The 12489-nt window shown below is 30.6% G+C and overlaps 1 protein-coding gene across 1 annotated transcript; it reads right to left on the reverse strand.

Moving 5' to 3' along the window:
• Window positions 1-403: 403 nt before the first annotated feature.
• On the reverse strand, window positions 404-1576 carry LOC114729347 (uncharacterized). Its single transcript, XM_028916342.1, has one exon. It carries the CDS (start codon window positions 1422-1424, stop codon window positions 705-707), a length of 720 nt encoding a protein of 239 aa, XP_028772175.1. The 5' UTR covers window positions 1425-1576; the 3' UTR covers window positions 404-704.
• Between the last annotated feature and the right edge of the window lie 10913 nt (window positions 1577-12489).

A 12489-nucleotide genomic window follows, 5' to 3' on the forward strand; every position in this document is an offset into this window, starting at 1 on the left:
TCATGGCGACCCAACCCAGTACAAAAGAGATATCATAAAAGATATGACCTTCTCTTTTTTGGGCATGTCAAAGATATGAACTTTAATCCAACCCCCCACGTCACATCCATCTATTAAATATCAATATCTATTTACTGATGCGACGTCAATTATAAAAAAAATTAAACTACTCAAATGCTTTTTAACTGGGCCGATCGAGTTTAATTTTTTGAATTGACTGCCAAAATATGATCGAATCTTTCCTCCGCTTCCAGATTCACCTTCATTGTTTGGCAGGTTGATTATTGTCCTGTCCTTGTCAAGCGTTCGAGCATATTTATTTATAATTATAATTTCATATTTGATTTTCATTTAATGATTTTTGGTTTAAGAAATACGAAAATGGAAAGCAGAGTACAAGAACAACGAAGAAATGCGGAGCTAAGGTTGAGAATTAATGCAACAAGAAAACTGTAATGAACGAATCTGAGAACTAATCTACTTGTCAAATTTTTCAGAACATCCAAATGAACAAAATAATTAATTCTAGAGTTTTCACATCTGCCACCTACATTTTCTGTGCTCCTTTTCCGTCTTCATCTTCATATGGATTTACATTTTCCATGGTATGAACAAAACATTAAAACCCTCCCGGAAACGTTTCGGCAAAAGACACCACAAAATCTTGCCGCCGCCGGAACGTTCCCTGACATCCTCCTACAATCCTACATCGCCTGTAGAGACTCCGACCACCACAACACATCACCGGCATCGGCGTGATCAAACAACCCATCGAGGGTAACAAAACCGCCGCCGTTATCCTCGGGGCCATACTCAACGAACACGCCATTTCCATACCCGAGAACCTCGTACTGCGGAATATCATCTTCGAACCCCATGAACCCGCTCAGATCGATACCATCCGGCCCGACCCGACTGAACCCCTCGGTAAACGACTCCGGCTTGTCCTCCTCGGGGGGAGGCGTCACCGTAGGTGGCAACCCGAGTTCGTCGTCGGACGCTTCCAGAAGATGCTGCAAATCACTCGACTCGTGAACCGGGTTAGAATCCCCCAGATCCGAAGCCGGGGCGAGTATTTCATCCTCGAAGCTCTTAATTACAGAGTCGAGACCCTGCATCGTCGGGTCACGCTCCGCGGCATTTTCAGAGTCTTCAAGGATGTTCATCAACAAATCATCCTCAATCTCCGTAGCCCCGGCCGATTCCAGAGGAACCGCGGCCGTGCCCGAGTCAGCCTGGCCGAGTTCATCACCCACCGAGTCATTCGACGATTCCGACGAGTTCGTCCGAGTAAGGTGAGACTCGGACGAGTTCACATCCGAGTTGGAGTGAACCCGGGAGATCTTAGACTCATGCAAGTCATCATCGAACTCGGACGAGTCATCCCGGACTCGCTTCCTCGTGTCGGCACAATCATCCACCATGGTAACAGGAAAGAGAAGAACAAAGACCGGGTTTGGTTTAGAGAGCGGCAAAGTGAAAAGGGGGGAGAACAGAGAATCGCGTTGGGGAGAACAGTGATTGTGGGAGAGTGAGAGAGAGCATATAGAGAGAGAAAAAAGAAGGGTTTGGGTGAGAGGAAAGAGAAAGGGGGGAGGGTATATATAGGAGAGGGAAAAGTAGGATAGGGTTTGTATAAGGAAGAAAGAGACAGGGGCGTGTAGGGCGGAAGGAAGGCTTTAATTAAAAGCTGCGTCACGGACGTCTCTTCCCTCGCATCGTACTCTCTTGCTTTTCATTATAACAATAAAATAATAAATATTACTCCTCCGGTCCTTAATATAGGACCCAATCCTTGAGTTAGTTTTGGTTCTAAATATAAGACCCATTCCTCATATTTATCAATTTTCTCTAAATTACCCCTATAGATACTCCTTCAACCATAATTAAGTATAAGAAAGAGGAGGGGTATTAAGAAAGATGGTTATGGTATTTTAGGAAAAATGTGTCACTTTTCTTATAATTAACTAACTTACCTAACTTCCTTAATCTAATCAAATTAGTTAAATGGGTCTTATATTAAGGACCGGAGGAGTATATCTTTATTATTAATATTAATTTATTGGCGTGTCGTGAGTGTTGCGTTGGGGGTGTGACTTTTTTTAAATGGAAGTTATGATTCTTTTCTTTTCCTTTGCCTTTTTCTTTGTGCTCATATCTGGAAATTAACTAAATTTAAATGTGGGAGTGAAGTCCGGAAAGGGGGGCCCACCGACACAAGCGAAATGAAATGAAATCATGTGGTTGGTTTTTACTTTTTTTGAAACTCCCTTTTTTTTGTTTTTGGGGTGTGTTTGGAATTTAGGAAGAAGAGTTGTCCTGTCCCTGGTCATGGTCAGGCCACCACCCACTGGTGGAGCGCTATTCCTGCATTTCCCCTCCTTTTTTTTTTTAACTTTTTGGGGTGGGTTTGACAAATTGTTGCTATTTTCGAAAGCAAAAGGTTTTAACTTTCTTTTTTGGCAAACTCGGTTGTTGCACTTGGAATTGAAAAAGATATTAATGAGTAGTCTCTATCTAACTTTATATTACTTGTAATTGTTAATATAAAAATTTAATTTCATATTCAATTTATTGTAAATAAAAAATCTCAATTTACTTTATTTCTTATATTTATCTATCTTTTAGTATAGTTATTGTAATAGTTAACATATTAAAGATTTTATTGAATAATAGTCTTAGCTAATATATATGATCAGTAAGAATATTTAGAAAAGATAACACTTATTTATTATAAATAATTAATCTAATTAATTTTTTTAGTATTTATATGTAATCTTTAATATAAGGACTGGTTTGACTTTTAATTTAGTTTTAAATATAAGGTTTAAATTTATTTTGTCTATCATATTTATCTATTTTCTCTAAAATAATCATTGTAAAAGTTATATATGTTAAGGGTTCCATCAAATAGTAGTTCTAGCTAATACACATAATAAGTAAAGATATTCTCTGAAAAAAATATATATTTATTATAAATAACTAACTTATCAAATTTTATTAATTTATTTTAATTAATTAATTAGTTCCTGTAACAAGAAAAGTGCATTAAAAAATGTTTATATATAAAGATATAATTTTGGTGTATTTGACCCACCACACCAGCACTCATTCAATGCAAGCAAAGGGAAACCTAAATAAGATTCCACCGTCGTTGGTTTGTGTTGGAGAGTTTCTCGTATTGTTGGCGGGATATTTTGTTGAGATCATGTTTGTTTGACGAAAGTTAATAAATTTTCTCCAGGCCTCGAACCTTCCCCCCTCTCTCTCTTCCTTGTCTTTCTACTTTTCTTTACCACTTTTTTTGGTTTAGGGACACGGCTTCCTCTTAATTAACTGAGATAAGATAAGATTTAGTTTTGATAACTTGTGTTCTTGACTTTATTAGTATCAGCTTCCAGAAGATGATAATTTAATTTGAAAAATATTAATACAAATTACTGATTACTATAACACTCCTGGTTGGTCATAGAAATAAACAAAAACCGAAGAACCATTTGACTCTTTATTGATAACTATTGCGAAATACTTTTACTTTGCTCTCATTTAGGTTTCTCGCTTAGTGATTAAGAAATATCATAATTAGTATGTTATAATTTTCTGGGAAAAACATGTTTCCTTCTATTCTTAATATAAAAACCACTTAACTAGTTTGGGTCAATTAAAAAAAATCATATAAATCAGTTAGTTAAAACAAGTATTGTGTGATCTTCCTAAAATATCTATTTATAATGTTAAATTGTGTATCAATTTGCTTGATTAGTTGAGAAAAAATTAAAAAATATATATCTTATATTTATGATTAAATTCAATTCATTAATTAACTTTTATATTAGGAAGGCTGTCACTAATTTACTTCAGACATTTTTGTAATTATCTCTCTTCCTAATGAATTACATTTACCAAAGATAAGAGGCTAATTAAAAAGATTGTAATGGTGCCTTAAACCTTTCAAACGAAAGGAATGCAAACAGGAATTTTTCTCTGGTGTAACTATAAAAAAGAAACAAAATCAACTATTCAAAATTACAGGAATCAAAATTAAAATTGCATAAAATTATATGCTTTTTTGAAACTTTTTATGTTAAGTGATTATATATGTGTGTGAATAAGCTGAGACGAAATTTTAGTTGAAAAATTACTTTTGAAGAACATCAGTGCCATTTCAAACAAACACATGATAAGGACCAACAATGGTATTAGTCCGAGAAAATAATACTCCTCCGGTCTTTATTATAAGACCCAATTTGACTTTTTATTTGGTCCTAATTATAAGACCCAATCCATTTTGTCTCTTATATTTATACATTTTTTTCCAACATAATCCTTCTAATAATGATAGTTTTAGCCAATATACTTAATTAGCAAGGATATTTTAGGAATGACAACACTTATTTATTATAAATAACCAACTTAACTTACTTCCTTAATTTCCTCAAATAAGTCAATTGGGTCTTATAATTAGGACCGGAGGAGTATATATTTTTATATGATAAAAACAACCTATACAATTAATTTTTACTTTTCTATGAATCAATTAACCTGGGTTTATATTTAAAATTAAAGGAGCACGAGATGCTAATAACAGGTACATTAGTTTGTTATTTTGGCCGGTTTGTTTCTAATGCCGGCTTTAATGTCTTGAATACTCCCTCCGTTCAAAATATAAGATAAACCTTTTTTCTTTATAAAATAATATTTACTTCTGTTCAAATATTTAATGGGGTTTTTCTAATTTTATCCCTATATATTCTCTCATCTTTAATTTATTTGTTACATCTTTTATTTATTCTCTTCATTAATAAGAGTATATTAAAAAAAACAAATATATATTTTACATATTTATTATTTTAAATTAATTTTAATTATTTTTTGATAAATATAATAGATAAAATTTAGTTTACATTTTGAGCCGGGAGTATTGGAGAAACCATTAAACCCACGTGATTGGTCCGTGCCACGTGGTAGCTGAAGAAGAAAAAAAAAACATGATAAGATTGGACTCTTCCAAAATGACTGTTCAAATTAAGATCAATTCTTCTGGTTTTATCAAACCAAGTCGCCAGGAAATAATAAGATGCCAGTTGACAGATCCGCCCAGCGGGCCGCACCCCCCAGCCAAATAGTCAAATACTGGTTGTGCCACCACGTAACCCTAAAACTAGATATAAAATCCGTTTAAAATAACTTATAAATACTTTTTTAATCTTAATTTACAAAATACAAAATAAATATATAAAAAGAGTTTTATTTCAATTTATATAAAATATATTTATAAATAATCTTAATCGTAATAACAAACAAGACTATAGTTTTATGAGATGGAGCATTTTACTATTTTAGTTTACGAGAGAGTTTGGCCACCTTTCATAAGTACTTACCTTTAAATAATTGGAAACAGAATTTTTTTATACATTTATTTCTAGCTTCATTAAAAAAATTTTTTGCCAACCCATAGAATCACTTTAAAAAAACCTTAAGTGATTTTAGGTTTAACAAATTTATCTCATGAAACAAAGAAATAATTATTTATTTAAGAAATCCTAGCTACTATTTATTACTCCTCCGGTCCTTATTATAAGATCCAATTTGACTTTTTATTTGGTCCTAATTATAAGACCCAATCTATTTTATCTCTTATATTTATGCATTTTTTTCCAAGATAATCCTTCTAATAATGATAGTTTTAGCCAATATATTTAATTAGCAAGGATATTTTAGGAATGACAATACTTATTTATTATAAATAACCAACTTAACTTACTTCCTTAATCTCCTCAAATAAATCAATTGAGTCTTATAATTAGGACCGGAGGAGTACTTATCACCACCTAGTGATCTTGAGCCACCCTACCCGCAACAAACGGCTCGTTTAAAATGATTAATAAATGATTTTTTAATTATAATTTATAGAATATGAGATAAGTATATTAAAAAATTATCTTAATTTACATAAAATGTATTTATAAACATAATTTTGAATGGAGCCCAGATTGGATTATAACTGCTTAACAACGTAAAATAAGTTGTGAAAAAAAAAATCATTTTTCAGATACCCATATATCAAATTAAAAAAAATTCTGTATACTTGCAAAATAGTCTTCACGAAACAAATGCTACTGATTTGTAGTGTCAACATTACAACTTACTAAAGTATTTATATTTCTTAAATTTCTTTTTAATTGACATCTGAGCAAAAATTTTTATTTTATTATATTCATATTTTACGTGACACATAAAAAGAAATTGAGGGACTATAATTTGCAGATTTTAAAAATAAATTTAAAAACACATGAATAATTACTCCCATTATATTCATATTTTAAAATTGTTATTAAAAGTAAACAAAATGAGAAAGAGATAAAAATTTTCAAATATTATTATTTAAGGTAAGCAAGATTAAAATAATAGAATCTTCTCCACTGTTTCATGCAAAATTTAATAATACAATTGAATTATACCACATCCAATTCTTAATATAAGAACTAACTTAACTATTAATTTGATCCTAACTATAAGACTCGAATTCATTTTATTCTCATATTTATCTATTTTTTCAAGGTAGTCCTTATAATAGCTGCGCATGTTAAAAGTTTCATCAAATAATAGTTCTAGCTAATACACATAATCAATAAGGATATTTTAAAGAAGACAACACATATTTATTATAAGCAACTAATTTAACTATTTTTTTAATATACTCAAATTACTCACCTAGATATTATATAAAGATAAGAGATAGTATAAAAAATTAATATAGCGAAGACCTATGAACAGTTTTTTTTTAAAAAATTTTGTTCCTAATATGTTGGCATTGATATATTGACAACGGTAGCACCAATGAATAATTGATTTGGCCAAAAAAAAATAATTGATCATCAGTCTTTAAAATAATTTATAAATAATTTTTTTATTATAGTTTACGAAATATAGTGTAAGTTTTTTTTAAGAAAAAAGTGTCTTAAATTACGGAAAGACGTGCTTATAAATCATTTCGTTTCCTAACAAAAATCGCGCTTCCTTTCGAATAATTTTAGGCGGCAAAAAAATAAAAATAAAAATAAAAATAAAATTATTGTCGATGGGATTTCCCCTGTTACGGACGAGTCTGTGTTCTGTGTCTTTCGTCCTTACAATGTCGGGCCCCATCTAGATATGTCTCTCGACAGGCGGGGCCCACTCCCAATAGTGCATTGAGCCTTCACTTCCCCAACTACTCCCCACATCTTTCGTCAATTACACAACCGGTCATTATTACAATCTCCTCCTTCTTCTAATATGAAAACTATTAAACTAATTTAAATAAATCAATTAAATTATTTATTTATATTAAATAAATATTATTTTTCTAAATGTTCTTACTAATTATATACTAAAATATATAAAGATAAAATAATCAGAAAATTCTTTTCTTGTCGCGTACAAATACTTTAAATAATTACTCTAACATGTTTAGCTTTGTTTTGTGAAATTTGGTCCGTGACACCTAATCTTTAGATAGATAAACTAAAGTTAAATTATAAGAATTAAAATCAAAATGAAATCATGTTTTAAGGACTGAAGGTGCTGGTTTCAAATTGTAAACCAAAGCAAGGTGAAATTTTATGGATTTTTTTTGCCAACCAAATTTCAGCAAATAAAGATAATACTAATCCTAGGACGTCAATATCAACATACATACAAATAAGTAAATTCGGAAAACATTACCAAAAATTCATGAAACAAAATATTAGAATTTTAAGGATTTTTTCTTCAAAGAGACGTGTCCTAAATAATTACTGCAAATTGATTCCCAGAACTTAAAAACTTAAAAACTACGCAATCGGCGAGGTCTATGGAGAGCCGACCGTACACATTATTCCAAGGCCAAGCCAGCAAAAGAGGCCAAAACGAACAGCTCGAACCTATTCCCAAAGCACCTCATTATTTTTTTAAAAAATTACTCCTTCCATTTTTATTTATAAACTTTAAATTTGAAAAGAAATGTGATTTATTTTATAAATTTAAATTTAAATTTGTCTCAACATTTAATTCTTGTAATTATTTTTTATATTTTTTACACACTCTCTTTATTATTTTTTATTTATTATAAATATATATTTAAAAATAAAAATATATTTTCAATCAATTTATTATTTTTAACTAATTTGAATTAATCATTCGTTATCGGTAAGCTATTTAAAATATAACCGGATGAAGTATATCACTTTGATCTTAATATAGATCCCTCGTAATACAATCTGGAAATACTACATTCGATACTAATTATAAAAACTAGTTGATTAATTTGAAGAGATTAAAAAAGTAAGTTGAGTTAGTTATTTGACCCAAATAGATGTTATCTTTTCTAAAATATCTTTGCTAATCAAATGTATTAACTAGAACTATAATTATTAGAAGGATTATCTTGGAAAAAATTGAGTAAATATGAGAGACAAAGCGGATTGGGGTTTTATATTTAGGATCAAAATAAAAATCAAATAGGTTCTTATATTAAGAACCGGAGATAGTATTATACTATCTCTACTCTTTAATATAAGACTGATTTGACTAGTTTGGAGAGATTAAAAGAGTTACTAAATTCTTTTAAAACATTTATATATTATTTTTTAAATTAATTTGTTTTACTTATAAATTGATAAATAATTTAATAATACACATAAATATTTTTAAAAATTTGTATAAAATATATTATATAATTAAGTAATTGATTTTTTTTTTATCTTTTTCAAATTAATTAACCGAATTAAAATTTTGGATAGATGAATGTTTTCCCCCCGGTTCGCTTAAAGTTCGGGGAAAGACGAACCGGGAAAATGGTACAGCAGTCAGTTTGTGGGAGATGGATGGAGGCATGCAGGGCGCCACCTCCAATCGATGAGACCGACACGTGGAGGATGGGACCACATGAGAAGCTGGTGCAAGTGGGGTCTGTGGCCAATTAATTTTTCCCGGCTCTTCCGGTCGCGGTGGGGCCTGACAGGTGCGATGAGGTGGCATAATAGGACGGGTCACATGCTGCTATAATTGACCTGTCAGTTGGGTAAAGCGGAACCATCATGTCGTGGCCTTCACGGTGACAAGAGGCTCACCCCACGTCACTGTCCGCCTCAATAGGGGTGTATGCCAATTTACGCATGTGCCCCTTCCTTTTCCTCGAAATCTCATTCCTGCCACACGCTCCCCACGGCCATTACGTGTCCGCGGGATCTGAATCTGAATCATGGTTTCCATCTGTCAGATCACCATCGTCTGCCGACACAAATTATCAACCATTCTTAAAATAGATTATTTCCATCTTCTGTGCACGTCACTGTCACCATATTTCATAATAACTGGAGAAAAAACTCATAACTTATTAATTCTTTTATAAAAATTTAATAAATTTCTAATTTATGCTTATTAAATGCACATGTTTTAAAAAATTAAATAACATACACCATCAAAATGAGGAGAAAAATGAAAAAGATAAAAAAAATTAATGACATCTTCCTTTTGTCATGTTCATGAACCCAAAAAAGAAGATTTTTTTTCTATCAATAAATCACATCAATAATTTCACTCTGTGAGCAATTATTTTTTGAAAAAAAACAAATTAAATAAAAGTAAAATTGAAAACTTATTTTGAAAGCTTTTTAGATAAAATATATCAAAAACGATTTTTTCAAAAAAGGATTAACAAAGTAATAGTATACTACATCTGCTACTTAATATAAAACTCTACTTGATTTTTATTTTGACTCTAAATATAAGACCCCAATCCATTTTGCTTCTCATATTTATACATTTTTCTAAAATAGCCATTCTAAAAATGATAGTTTTACACTTGATTAGCAAGAATATTTTAGAAAAGACAACACTTGTTTAGGACAAATAACTAACTTAACTTACTTTTTTAATCTCTTTAGATTAGTCAACTGGCTCTTATAATTATAACTGGAAGTAGTATTTTATATTACTCGGTGCTAATTATAATAGCTCATTTGTGAGATCAGAGATAGTAATTATATATACATACAGTGTGTGTGTATATTTTGAAACATGTTCAAAGTTTTGTTGATTTGTGATCTGACCTTTCGTCCATGACTAGCGTTTGGAGATCTAAAACGGTTTGGTTCATTGGTTTGAGGGGAAAAAAAAACTAGTCATATCTTAGAGCCTAAGATATATTGGGAGACAAACTTGTGGGGTCCATTTGAGACTTGTAACATTTCAAACGAGATCTACGTAACTGAAAAGCATTTATTAGGCATGTCTATCATATTTATATGCTTCATATTTCGATTTAAATTATATCTGTCTTTTGTCAAACATTGAATGGGAAACATTGAATGGGACCACATGTATTGTTATAATACTATTTCCGATTCTTAATATAAAATTCTGTTTGATTTTTATCTTAATTCTATATATAAGATTTTAATTCATTTTGCCTCTTATATTTATATATTTTTTTTAAAATATCTCTTCTAACAATGATAGTTCTAGTCAATACACTTGATTAGCAAGGATATTTTAAAAAAGACAGCACATATTTAGGACAAATATCTACTTTAGAAAAAAAACATATAAATATGAGAGACAAAATGGATTGGGATCTTATATTTAGGATCAAAATAAAAAAAAGATCTTATATTAAGGATCGGAAGTAGTATAATGTATAATAAAATTAGAGATAATCCTTTAGTAAAAATTTAATTGGTAAGTGGAACTTAAAGATTTTATGCAACTTAATTTCTTTTGTGAGTAATAATCTTCTTTTGTATTATCTGCAACTTAATTTTTTTCTATGCAGATAAAATTCTCTTATATACAAGTCATCTTCCTTTGTACATACCATACATTCTTTTGTATGTAGCTAATCTTTTCTTGTGCAATCAACCATTTTAGGGATCACGTGCCAATTAAATTTGTAACAAGAGATTTATTCTTAATTTTATTTTTTTCTTTTTTAATTAAAATATGCATATTTTTCAAAAAAATCATTTGAAAAATTTAAAACACTGGTTTAATCTTCTAGAAATAATCAAATTAAAAAAATAGATAAAGAAGTGTCAATCAAGTACAGAGATGTTATAACATTTAAAAATTTATGAATAATTATATTGTCAATAAAAGGTTTCGGCATCTGTGTTCATACGTTATGCCGCATCAGCTTTCACACACACGCACGATAATAAGAAAAGGTTACCTTATCAAAAAAGGAGGAAAAGAAAAAGGTTGGCCAAGAAAAAGGATAATAGGGCAAAAAGTCAAAAATTCAAATCCACTTTAAAATATTTTGAGTAAAAAAAAAAATCATTCATTAGAATTGGTACTTTTCTCGTTGGGCGGGCATTAAAATTGGCACCAAACCCAAACAGAAACGGATAGGTGTAATACTTCCTCGGCAGTTCACATGGCTTTAAAGTTCTGGCAGACCAACTAAGAAAGTACAGAACAAATACGTCAGAATTTCTTATAAAAATTAAAATTTTCAGTACGCCATTTTTCCAGCACAGATCAATTTCTAAAACTGCAGCAGGTTTATTTTAAGTTTGACCATCACAAATCAAATCGGTGCCAAGGTTTATTCCGAAACAAAAAAAAAAAATTGTTTTAGTCATTATCAATATTTGCTCTGGACTTTCAAAATATCAAAACAGCCGGTTCATATTCTATGGATGATGAGACACATACATATTTTTTTAATTATACTTTTATATGTAAAGCGAGTACTGCTCCATACTAATTATAAGATTTTATTTGTAGATTACAAATAAAATTTTATAATTAGGACTGAAAGTAGTATATGGGAGACAATAAGTAAAAATTTATTATAGGGAAATAATAACTGGCATTATTTAAGTGAGAATCCAAATAAAAAATAAAAATTATTAAATCTCAGATCAGGTCTTGAGTTTTAATAACATTAAACTTACAAATAACAACACGCTATTATAAAAGTTACTTATTTGGTTTACTAATTTTAAATTTTTGGGGGGGATTTTTCTTATATTTAATGAGGTTAAAAGTAAAAAAAATTAATTTGAAATTTAAAAAAAAATTTATATTTATAAATATTAGAGAGAGAAAGATAACGGGGGAAGAGAAGATATTTACGAGAGAGAAGAGGGGTGGGGAGATGGAGGGGAATGGTTGGTTGAGAGTTGAGATGTGAAGGAAAGGGACCCTGGGTGTGCAGATGGGACACGTTGTGCCTCAAATTCACATGCCCTCACTACACCGCACACCTCTTAGCCTAACGTGGATTAGATCAGTATCCCATTCTCATAATCTCATCTCTCCCTCAATCAATCATTCAATTCAACATGTTTCATTTGTGTATTTTCTTTTCATTTCTTCATAATTATGTCATGATCAATAAAATCCCTCTTGGGCTGTTCTTCCCCAACTCGGCCATTCATTAGTGGAAAATTTATTTTGTAACCATCTATATTTTCTCTCAATTTTTGGATTACTCCAGCGTATCCCCATCGCCGGTAGCAG

This window comes from Neltuma alba, unplaced genomic scaffold (genome assembly GCF_004799145.2).
Source record: "Neltuma alba isolate B1F8T4 unplaced genomic scaffold, ASM479914v2 tig00012629_pilon, whole genome shotgun sequence".
Classification (NCBI taxonomy): Eukaryota; Viridiplantae; Streptophyta; class Magnoliopsida; order Fabales; family Fabaceae; genus Neltuma; species Neltuma alba.

What these genes read in the sequence shown, in the direction of transcription:
- LOC114729347 (XM_028916342.1), bottom strand. Translation starts at nt 1,424, where the DNA reads ATGGTGGATGATTGTGCCGACACGAGGAAGCGAGTCCGGGATGACTCG.